The sequence below is a fragment of the Octopus bimaculoides genome, chromosome 26 (genome assembly GCF_046866305.1).
Source record: "Octopus bimaculoides isolate indiv1 chromosome 26, ASM4686630v1, whole genome shotgun sequence".
In the NCBI taxonomy this organism is placed as follows: Eukaryota; Metazoa; Mollusca; class Cephalopoda; order Octopoda; family Octopodidae; genus Octopus; species Octopus bimaculoides.
The window spans coordinates 3,246,959-3,259,887 of record NC_142953.1 but is presented as its reverse complement, the minus strand read 5'-3'; the positions used below and the strand labels follow the sequence as shown (position 1 = coordinate 3,259,887).

The following is a 12,929-nucleotide window of genomic DNA, read 5'->3' as shown; positions in this document are numbered from 1 at the left end:
AACCCCAAGATTCCGAGTTCGATTCCAGGTAGTGACCTGAATAATAATAATAATAATAATAACATCAAAAAATACTTTAGGAACGAGAACCCAGGTTCGAAATCTCCCGAAGACACCTGATGAAGGCTGGAGGGTACATCAGCCAAAGCGTTTGTGCTAACGACAAACAAGATGATGACATATCTGTCAAATGTAAATAATGTACATAATTCCTCATCTCTTAAATATAGAACTGCTTTAAGCTAGTGTTAGGAACATAAATTGTGACCAAGGTTTGGTGGAAGATTTTAATTCAGAACTTTTGAAAACAAAGCATTTGTACTACAGAGCCAGAGGCAGTTTAAGGTGGGTTTGGTATGAAAAGGGTTAAGTAGTGGGTTTATTAGTTCAAATATTCTTGGTTGCTAACAAAATTATTATTTCTACTAAGAAGCAAAGATGCTAACTGGTTTGTTTCAACAAAGCAAGGTTATTAACTGGTTTATTATTCCAACAAAGCATGGTTGCTAACTGGGTATTATTTCTAATAACTGGGGTTGCTATTTCAAACAGTCAGTTTGAAATTTAAAAACAAAAACAATTCAACTCCCCATGGTTACTGACAATTATCTGGGGTTTTTTTTTAAATATATTTTTGCTTTGTATCTTATTTGTACTTCAGTTTATACCCCTCACTCAACTCTCTCTCTCTCTCTCTCTCTCTGTATATTCTTCCAACAGATATAAGTATGCATGTACTTTCAACAGATGTGTGTTTGAGGCTCTGTGTGTGTATGTATGCATATGTATGTGTATGCTATTCAACAGGCATGTGTGTATGTGTATATGGAGGGGAATGCTATTCAACAAGTGTATATGTGCTCAACAGCTGAGTGATATTGTGTGTGTGTCTGTATTTTTGCATACTTTCGACCTTGGAGGTCCCAGGAAGGCCATGCGTGGAGACCCTTCCAAAGAACAACAACACAGAACAAAAAAAAAAGCCCACGAAATATGTGTTATGTGATACAAGCATATCTTTCCTTTTTCTCTTTCTTTTCTTCTCTCTCCCCTCCTCTCGTGCATGCAAGATCTGTTCCAACTCTCACACACACACACACACACACACACACACACACGTGTCTGTATGTGTCTCTCTGTACCATATGTTGGCATTACTTCTTCCTCTCTTGTGGAGCTGATCTTCCTACCATCTGTCTTATTCAGGTGCATACATGTGATTCTATCTATGCACAATGCACACGTGCATGGGGGTGGGGGGAAGAGGTGAAAGTGTGTGTGTGTGCTTGTTTTTGGGGGAGGGATTTTTTTGCTTTTTATTTTTTGTTTTTTTTTGCAAATTTCAAAATTCCAACTTCTTTGTTTTCCATCTGTTTTATTATTATTATCATTATTATTATTATTATTATTATTATTATTATTATTGTTAAGGTCGTGAGCTGGCAAAATCATTAGCATGTCAGGCGAAATCTTTGGCGGTATTTTGTCCATCATCACGTTCTGAGTTCAAGAATCATACCATACTTTTCTCAAGCATTTGTAAAAGCACCCAGCGCACACACACTGTAAAGTGGTTGGCATTAGGAAGGGCATCCAGCTGTAGAAACCATGCCAAATCAGACTGGGGTCTGGTGCAACTTCCCCCCCCCTCCTCCCAGCTTGCCAGCATGGACAGAAGATGCTAAATGATGGTTATGATATGTAACTAGAATGGGTCTCAACCTTTCTAACATCTGGGCCAGACCCAAAACCTGGATTTTTTTTTAGGGAGCCACACCAAAAGAAGTGAAAACACTTATCAATTAAAGAAAATTTATTTAAAAACAGAAGACCATTCGGGGCTGCCAGAAGGATGCTTGAGGGCCATGGTTGAGAACCACTGACCTAGCATCTTTTTGTTATGATTTAAGGGAAATTTGACTGCTATTTCTAACAGTTTGAGTGACCACATGTAAACTCTATTCTATTTTGTTGTTGTTGGTTCTTTTCTGCACCATACCCCTACCATTCCTTTCTTTCGGTAAATAGATCTTGTTTTCCATCCCTAAATGTATAATTATTTACTTTACTTCTGATTCCATGAAATAAAAACAACCATCGTTTATTTTCTGCAATTTATATATTTATTTATCCTCTTTCTTCTTTCCACTAGAAATACAAAGATGAAATTAGAAAAAAATTAAATAAAGAAGAATTTAACAAATTTTTAGAAAGGTAAGTAAAATATTGAAACTTTGTAAACATTTTTTTTTTTTTTTTTTCTTAAACAAGAATCTGAATACTTTCTTTGAATTTTGTATTCTTCTTCTTGTTATTGTTTGCTGCTATTGTGAGATTTGTTCCTGACTTAGAAATTTCAACTTGATCAAAGATGAAAAAAAACCTAAGATGTTTTCATAAACTGGAAATATTTGTGGCTGAAAAGGGAAGTTCAAAAATATGGAATTGAAATTTTATTTTAATTCTTTTCTTTTTCCTTTCAACGATACTGAAATTTTCAAAGAACAGAATTGTTTATTATTTGAATTTCAAATATATTCAAATTATCTTTTTTATAATTTTCATATAAACTTCGACTTTTTTTTAATTAATTAATTTTTTTATTTGATTCATCTTTTATTCACTCCCTCCATATCCCAATGTTAGCTTATGAAAACACCTCAATTTTGGAAATATGAATTTTCAAGGAGTGTGAAGAGAGGCTATAAAAATATATTCAAACCATAATTTCTGACTTTGCTTTGTAAGTTTTAACCCTTGATACTTAAGACAAAACTGGAAGATATATTTAGACAAGTGACTTCTGCTTACGACCCCCAGGTGGTCCAAAGTCTTGAGAATGGATTTGGGCAACAGAAATGGGAAGAAACCTTCGAGGCTCTGATGAAGCTATAAGGTGCTGCTCAGGCACTCATCTTATAGCAGAAACAGCTGTAAGCTAGTGAAGTTCATAAGATAATTGTTTATTTCTTTGTCATTTCATTTTCTTTTATATACACACACACACACACACACACACGCATTCTTTTACTTGTTTCAGTCATTTGACTGCAACCATGCTGGAGCACCCCTACTTGAGGGGTTTTAATTCTATCCTGCATCACAACCCTATGTGTGCAACATGGTGATTTCATATCAAGATAAACAGCACATGACCTTGCAGGTGGGGCCCAGTTAGAATTTTCTTCAGGTCGAGTAGCCCATCCCGCTCAAATGGTCCTTGAATAAGGTTTGTTTAAGGATGCTGAATGAAACACCCACGTTTCCAGAAGTGAATTATCCAAGCCCCAAAGAATTCCTCTCAGAACATGGCTATGATGCTCTGCCACTAAGGGACATGCTCAACTGGTTAAGGTCAAACAACTGACAAGCAAATCTCTGGCATTGAGCAGAATAGTTGCTGCAGCCCATTTTTATACCAAGACATGATAACATGTTATCATGTACATGATAACACTAACAACCAGTTAAGATCAGAAGCCATGAGAGCCACTGCCTGGTACTGCATCAGGGCATTTATTATTATTATTATCCAGATTTTCTTTCACAACATTTCATGTATTAACAATTTACATTAACCACAACTTAAGGTCATTGAAAACCCGCCTAATTTATTTTCTTTTCCTTTTTCTTCGTCCCCCACCCCACTCCAACTCCTGTTTATCTCCACAAATACATGCAACATCACACCCATCAGTAGCTCAGGTCTGAAACAGTGGTCGTATTTTACTAAATCTTACACAAACAAACAAACCATAAAACAGAAATACCGAAAAATAAAAAATAAAAATATAAAAACAACCCCCAAAACATCATTCCGCACAAAATAATAAATAGTGTCAGTATTTTAGACAATGGCATTTCATTTGGTTGGCGGCTTCATTTTTACGCCGCTACAAAACTCGGGTCTTATTTTTGAAATTGTAAAATGCAAACGATGTGGAGAAATACAATTAATGCGAAATATTAATTTAAAAATAGCTTGTCCAAAATGGCAGTTTTATTCTGGTTGGTTTTGTTTGTTGTTGTTGTTTGTTTTTCTTGGAATGGAGAAAGATAGTGTGGAGGGGGCGGGGTATTTCAAATCATTTGTGTGTGTGTGTGTGTTTGTTTTTGATAATAGAACAAGTGTTTTACTAGTACAGACTGAAAATAGCTATCACTACAGGGTAAAAATGTTTTATTGGCCACCGAAATAGCTTGATTAAATCAGTTTGAAAGTCTTGCTGCAGGTTAAAACCTCCCTGCTTAACTAATAATGTCCAGGAAATCATCTTCTTTCTCTTCTTCTGCTACCATTTACATACATGCATTCATACATGCATACACACACACACACACACACATACATACATACATATCTGTGTGTGCATGGCGGATGAATGAAACAGCCAAGTTACATGGTGGAGTAAGTGAGTGGACTGCCTTGCTTAATATGGATTTGAGTTCAAATTGTCTCTTTTTGTTGTTGGTGGTGGTGGTGCTGGTATTTAGCGGCAAGTCAATTCTTTTCTTCATACAAACCTGTGATCAATCAAGGGTGTTCTGCGGGCTTTATAATGACAATTGATAATTTTTTTCTGCTATAGGCCCAAGGCCTGAAAATTGATTGGGAAGGGGGGGGGGCTGATCGATTATATTGATACCAGTGCATAACTGGTACTTATTTTATCAACCCCAAAAAGGGATTAAAAGCAAAGTTGACCTTCAAGCAAGATTTTTAACTCAGAATGTATAAGGGCTGGCAAAATGCTTGTGTGTATTTTGTTCAGCATGCTAAAGGTTCTGCCAGCTCTTCACCTTTATTATAATAATAATAATAATAATAATAATAATAATAATAATAATAATAATAATAATAATAATAATAATAATAATAATGATGATGATGATGATGTTTTATGGACTTCTCGGCCATTGAGAAATAATTTCTTGAAATGTCCGGAAAGGAAGCCTACGTCAATGGTGTTGGCTTACACTAAACACAATCGAAAAACTTCATTAGATCTGTAAACTTTTCTAAATATAGTGAACAATGAAGGGACAGAAATATTAAAAATCATTCATGAAAATTTGGAAATTGATGGATTATTTCTATTTTTAGGATTAACAGATAACTTCTATTTATATACTGTTACAAATATAGGTGCTGTGATTTGAGTTATTGAAAGAAAGCATGAAAATCAATGATGAAATGTTAAAATATTGGCAGTCCCACCGTTTTCTCTAAAGCAGTGAGGTGACTGGTCTGTCAGCTATATTACCCCAGTTTATTAGTTGGTCAATAAGCATTGAGAGATTAGGGTTTAGAGGAAGCCTTTATCTCTTTAATGAGGTCAGTCGGTGCTGTCAAAAGACATAAGCACACTGGGTGGTTACCTGGGGGCCTCGCAGGTTTAGGGGCTCATTTCTGATCTATGTATGTTTTATGAATTTCTATTGTCTTGCTTTCTCGTTTCAACACCGTGTAATAATAATGGTGAAAATATTTAATGTGGTTAGACAATTTAGCGTTTATTTCAGTATATTGGCAAGGAAAATTTTTTTCTTTTGCCCTTATTTATAATTATATTTATAATTTCACTTTTAAAGGTACTTTTTCATATACTGGCCACTGATAAAGTTTTTGAAAAAATATTTTGTCCTTATATTTGAAGTATATATATATGTTTTTTAGAAAAACATGAATTCAGATAAGCACACTCTAAGAAGTAGAGCAGTCTATATTTATTCCTGGTGAAGGCTGGTTTATTGGGTTACCTTGGATTTTTCACCATAAAGGTATCTTGAGACCCTAAAACCTGTTGAGGTCTTAGGGTCTGAAGATACGCCATAAAGGATACCTTCATGGCAAGAAACCTAGGGTAGCCCTATAAACCAGCCTTCACCAGTAACAAATACATGTGTGTGTGTGTGTAGTGGAAATGTTTGAGAAAGACATCATGTGGTGAATTAAAATAAAAAAAGAAAAGTGCACTGAAATATTTATGTTGAAAAAATATATTTTTGAAGTATAATATTTTTATAGTCAACCAGTTTAGCTTCTTTAGCTGATTATGACTGAGCATTTTGTGATTATGTTATATGTTATTACTATAATCCCATGCCATATCATTGTTCACTCATCACGCACTTAGTACATTGTGGTTCACTTATTTTGGACTCAGTACATCTCAGTTCACCTGTTGCCCACTCAGTACATCACAGATTTTTCTGGCTAGCATATGTAAATTTATATCATGGACTCCTTCTGTGGGAGGTTTTGGAACATAACAGCCATGATAGTTAAAGGATTACTCTATCTCATGCTACATTGATTAGTTGTACTTATTCAAGGTTGATAAGAGAGCAGCTAGTCATTTAACTGTGGCCATGCTGGAGCACTGCCTTCAGTCGAACAAATCGACCAGAGGACTTGTTCTTTGTAAGCCTAGTACTTATTTTATCGGTCCCTTTTGCTGAACCACTAAGTTACGGGGACATAAACACACCAACATCAGTTGGCAAGCGATGGTGGGGGGACAAACACAATCACACACACACATATGATGGGCTTCTTTCAGTCTCTATCAAATCCACTCACAATATATATATATATATATATATATATATATATATATATATATATACATACATACACATACATACGCACACTTTTATATACATTTTTAGATTCGCTGAAGGTCAGGGTGCCCGAGGTAGCAATATTAAAAAAAAAAATCGTGAATGTGAAAATAAAATCGTTTTTTTTTTATTTATATTCATTATTATTATTATTATTATTATTATTATTATTATTATTATTATTATTATTGTTATTATTCTTATGCACACATTTTTCTTGGGATTAGAATTGACTACTCAACTGACTGGAGGAGTACCCAGCTGGGAAGCCAGCTGTAAAAACATTTACTAGACGAAAGGAAAAAAAAGGAATTTGTTCCATCTTTGTTAGCATTTGAGAAATGGGTGTAATAGGGCAGAAAATAATGCAAGACTAGTAATGATGATGATAATAATAATAACAATGATGATATGCCATTCAGAAATAATAATAAAAAATGTTAAAAAATGTAATATAAGTAATAAGAGAAGCCTGGGGAGTATTCTCTATGTTGTTGTAAAATTCCTTGTTTCAGCAATATGGAAATATAATAGGTTTATATTCTCTTGACTTTCTAGACCCTAGATTGTACAGTTTTTTTTTTGGGGGGGGGGGGGTAGCCTTTTAAATGAAGTTGCTTGCAGTAGTGGTGGTGGTAATGGTGTTTACGGGGTTAGTATGGTTTGTTGTACTCCAGTGACCTGATTGTTTTTATTATTATTATTATTATATTTGAGAGATGAGGAATTATGTACATTATTTACACGTAACGGATATTTGTCTTCATCTTGTTTGTTGTTAACACAATTTTTCAGCTGATCTACTCTCCAGCCTTCATCAGGTGTCTTGGAGGAATTTCGAACCTGGGTTCTCATTCCTATAGTCACTTTGATCAAATTAACCCTTTCATGACAATTTCGAAAACCATCCCTCTGTGTTTCACATAATTTTCAAACTTTGGAGAGATTTCGTAAAACTTTTGTTTCTTTTTTGTTTGTTTTTTTTTCGGTGTGGGTCCATTTTGAATCCTGATGTTTAGAACAGAGCTCACCCCAAAATTTCTTAAATGTGGAAGGTTTCAGTTTAAATAGGAACCATTTAAAAGAGAGCTTTCGGACCAAAGAATGACAGTTGATGTCCATCCAGTTGGTCGGAACCAAAGGTGTTAAATCTCATAATTTCTCCAGTTTGATGCATATTTTTTCTTTTTCAAAGAAAAACAGCTGAGAAGAAAACTTTTTCTGTTACTGGAAAATACGCCATTTTCATTTATATTGTTTATTTATTTTTGTTTGTGTAATCCAGAGAGAATCGCTGACAGATTTCTTTTGTATGTAAAACACAAAGGAAAAATAAAAATTTCTCTTCAAGCTATGTTTTTTTTTTGTAATGTGATTGTTTTTGTTGTTGTCATCCACTGTCTTCTTACCTTCCATCTTCAATATGGATGGCTGTTGTTGTTATTGTTGTTGTTGTTGTTTTTCACAACCACACAAACATGGAATTGTTACAGACAAACAAGGAAGTAGTAGAAAGTGAATCGTTACCAAAACAACAATTGTTCTTGAAATGTTTAATGCTTTTACCCCCTCCTGCAACTCCTTTGCTTCAAATATATTCAGAAAGCAAGTAAAAAAAAAAAAAAAATCAAGACACACAGAAAGAAACATTACCAATCAAAGCACATCATTGACAGAAATTCAATTATTAAACAGATAATTGATGTTTTAACAAAGATTGATCCGAAAATCCATTTTATAAATGGAAACTTGGTTTGGACTGAAATATACAGGACACAATTAGAAAATGGATAGGTCTTGAGGGACATGTTTTATATACTTGGGGTGTTTTTTTTCTTGTTGTAGCTTTCTTATTGTAAATTTATGTCCCCCACCATACACACACACACACACACACATATCATTTTCATCATTTAATGTTCTTTTTATCCATGCTGGCATGGGTTGGATGCTTTGACAAGAACAGACAAACCAGAGGATTCCACCAGGTTCTCTGTCCGCTTTGGCATGGTGCCTACAGCTGGATGCCCTTCCTATAATGCCAACCACTTAATAGAGTGTACTGGGTGCTTTGTATGTGGCACCAGCACTGGTGAGGTCGCCAAAGTAGCCCACAACTGAGCAGGGTATAGACTGGTGAAATAAAAAAAACTATGATAGAGAAACAAGAGCAGGTGTCTTGCTGAAGAGGTGAATACAAGGTTTGCTTACCTGGAAAACAAGAGAGAGAAAGAAAGAGATGTGAGGTCCAGGTGCAATACGGATATCAGAATAGGGACAATGTAAGGTCCAGGTACAATGTGAATATCAGACAAAATAGGATAGAAGATTGGAAAAGGTGGATGTGTAAGTTATTGCGCTGAGTGAAAATATTGCGACAGATGATTATAGATATGTGCATTTATATATATATATATATACATGTGTATATGAGTGTTCTTGCCATGATATCATCTGCTAATTACACTCGGTGGATGAAGTTTTTTCTTGTTGATCTTACCTTAACAGAACATTAAACAGCATATACACACACACACACACACACACAACCTACATATAGACATATATGTGTGTGTGTGTCTATATTTCACTTATGGTAAAAAGGTGTGAAAACATCCTATTTGTTCAGTGTCGCCATCTATCAGGATTCCCAGACATCGATGTTTCAAGCTAGTTTGAAACAACAACGTTTGGGAATCCTGATAGATGGCAACACTGAATAAATAGGGTGTTTTCACACCTTTTTTTACCTTAAAAGAAATATTTTCTCTAAGGTAACTGCAATGAATTTGCCATTTAGCAGTTGAAATATTCCACAAACATATTTTAACTAACCTAAATTTTGCTTATGCCTAAACACAGCTTGGCACTAATATTCCAATGTTTGTATATGAATTTTTGTATGTTATTGCTTCCCTGTATGATACAATATCATCTCTCTATCTCCGTTTTTTTTCTTGCAGTGATCGGTACACACGATACTTACAATGGAAAAACCTAGAGTTAAATATTAATGTAAGTTTTAAAACTAAGATTTATTATCTTTTAAAGATATATATATTTTTTTTCTTTTGCTTTGAATATTTTTTTCTTGTTTCTCTCTCTCTTGGTTCTGTTTCTTTTTCCGTTGCTGTGTTGGGGAGGCTCTGTGTGTGTGTGTGTGTGTGTGTGTGTGTGTGTGTGTGTGTGTGTGTGTGTGTGTGTGGACGTGATTGTCAATATACATCATGTGCCAATATGTACAAATGCATATCTGTGTATATTTGTGTGTGTGTGGGCGTTTTCTATGCGTTAGTGTCTGGGTAAGTCTGAAATTCTATTCAATCTTGTTAAACTATTGTATATTATTATTTTTATTATCATAACAACATTATTATTGCTGAAATAACTATTATTATTATATCAATTGTTGTTGTTGGTGTTATTATTATTATTATTGTTGTTATTATTATTATTATTATTAGCTGTAGTAGTTGCAGTAATACAGACATAGTCATGTTAATATTACCAGGAGAGATAAAAATCAGTAATGAACACTTTGATGTGAGAACATAAAAAGAATAATAGTTGTTGTAGTTCATTACAGAACTACAACAAAATTTGTAGCTATTCCACCTCCACCACCACCACCACCACTACCACTCTCCATCTCTCTCTCCCCCTCTCTCATTGTAATATGAATATAGATAGATACATATATGAATAGGGGGAGAGAGAGAGAAAAAGAGTATTATTGTTCCTCTGTCATCAGTTCTCATATACTATATCTGTGTGTGTGTGTGTGTGTGTATATGAATAGATATATATACACACACACATACATACATACATACTTTTATTGCTACTCTGTCTACAAATCTCATTATGTTTTTTTTTTATATATGGTGTCGCATCCATCAGTAATATGTCACATTGTGTTATACAAAGTGTTCAGAAAACAAACCTTAGCTCTATGCAATAAAGCAATGAATCGGTCACTTTTATAATTGACAGACAGAAGAACAGTTCCTCGGTGTGTGTCTTTTATTTAGCAGTACTTCACTCATTGATACATTCTGAGTTCAAATTCCACCAAGGTCGATTTTGCGTTTCGTCCTTTCGGGGTCGATAAATTAAGTACCAGTTGCATACTGGGGTTGATGTAATCGATTATCCCCCTCCCCCAAATTTCAGGCCTTGTCCCTATAGTAGAAAGGATTATTATTATTGAGTGAGAGAGAGCAGTGCATGCCATCAAAGTGACACTGGGGTACAAATTTACGAATCCCAATATGGCCATCATGACTACCCGTCTGATAAGGGTATACCAGGCACATGCATCACAACCATATGTGTGCAAGATGGTGAGCTCATATCAAGATAAACAGCGTATGACCTTGCAGGTGGGGCCCAGTTAGAATTTTCTTCAGGTCAAGTAGTCCATCCTGCTCGAAAGGTCCCTGAATAAGGTTTGTTTTGAGGATGATGAACTAAATGCCCATGTTTTCAGAGGTGAATTATCCAAACTCCAAAGAATTCTTCTCATCCTATGACTATGATCCTCCCCCACTACCTCTGCTTGTGATCAGAGATGCACATATCATCAGCCACCAAGGGACATTCTCAACTGGTTAAGTTCAAACAACTGACAAGCAAATCTGTGGTATTGAGCAGAATATTTGCTGTGGCCCATTTTTTACACCAAGACAAAACAATGTACATGATAACACTTCCACTCAGTTAAGATCAGAAGCCATGAGAGTCACTGCTTGGTACTGCATCATCTTTATTATTATTATTATTATTTTGTTCCTTGTTCCATGTCAATAAATATGCTCAACAGTACTTCTTTCTGGCTCTCTCTCTATTCTGAATTCAAGTGCCACTAAGTTTGACTTTGCTGTTCATTATTTCGAGGTCAAAACAATAAGTACTACTTAAGTATTGGGATCCAATATAAACCCCATCCCTTCAAAAAATAGCTAACCGTGTGCCAAAATTAGACAGAATTATTATTAAACTTTTGCTCCTTGTGCCTAAATTAGAAACTATTATAATTAGTAGTACTATTATTAGAAACTATTATTACTATTATTAAGTTTTTCCTCCTTGTTTCTCACTATTTAATCCAGTGTAATTCTTTGCTAATTAGCTGGATTTTGTTTCAAATCACTTTTATAAATAAACTTTTTGATTTTAAAATCCATTTCATAACTCATTCCCCACCACCAGCACTACCACCCTGCCCACCCCCGTGCTAAAAATACGCATCTGTTGTGGTAGGGAGCTTATTGTTTTTTGTTTTGTTTTTTTTTTGTCTTTGTTTTACAAAGTTTTTTTCTCCTTCTTTTCGCGATAGCCTGATTTCGTGTTTACATGTCAGTCAAATCACACTTACACCAAATTAGTGCTATTTCTCATTAACTAAGTAACCAATTAATCAATTAATTACCAAACTATAAATACTGAAACCTAATAACCAACCCTCCCTCACGAACTAGTATAATTTGTTATTTAAGCATTTATTAAAACCTGTTTATTTAACTAGAATTTATTTTGGTCCATTCTGCTGGCATTGAAACCCCACCACCACATCCCTCTGCATGTATATGCGTATATATATATATATATATATATATATATGGTGCGAATGGCTTTGTTAAGCGGTGTCGAGTTTTACAATTCTGTAAATAATAATAATGGTTTTTTTATAAGCTTTAAGCTTATAAAAAAAAATACCATTATATATATATATATATATATATATATATATATGTGTGTGTATACATAGGTAGGTAGGTAGGCAGAGAGACAAAGATGGGTGGTGTGGTGGTTGGAATGTCTAACCCAGTGGTTCCCAAACTTTTTCAGGCTGCTGCCTCCTTGACACTCAGGCCACATTCCTACCACTCCCACCCCACCCCAACTATCCCAAACATTGAACTCTTTCTAAAGCAAATTCGAAGCAACTGTATTTCACAAATGACACTTAACCTAACAAACCCAATATTTTGTTGTTTTTACATGAATTGCCCCCTCCTCTCCCGTTATGGCCCCAATTTTTACATCAATCACTACCTCATCATCACCCCACTTTTCTTCTTGGAACTTTCTGCGACCCACTTTGAGAACTACTGGAACCCATGATATCATGATTGTAGTTTCAGTTCTTAGAGTGGGCAGCATTGTGGTGTCCTTGAGCAAGGCACTTCATCTTACATTGCGCCAGACTACTCATTTGTAAATAGTGACTGACATAAGTGCAGGTGCGACCTTTACTCCATCCTGGATATTACACTCAGTGGAATGTGAGGGGAACCAGAGGG

The 12,929-nt window shown here is 35.0% G+C and overlaps 1 protein-coding gene across 2 annotated transcripts in view; it reads left to right on the top strand.

Annotated features, from left to right (window-relative positions):
* LOC106871981 (G protein-coupled receptor kinase 1) overlaps positions 1-12,929 on the top strand; it is a 151,430-nt gene that overhangs the window by 106,721 nt on the left and 31,780 nt on the right. For both annotated transcript variants that reach the window (XM_089343058.1, XM_089343057.1), the window contains exons 6-7: positions 2,153-2,214; positions 9,588-9,639. In XM_089343058.1, the coding sequence (XP_089199184.1) occupies positions 2,153-2,214; positions 9,588-9,639 (114 nt within the window). The remainder of the gene's footprint in view (positions 1-2,152; positions 2,215-9,587; positions 9,640-12,929) is intronic.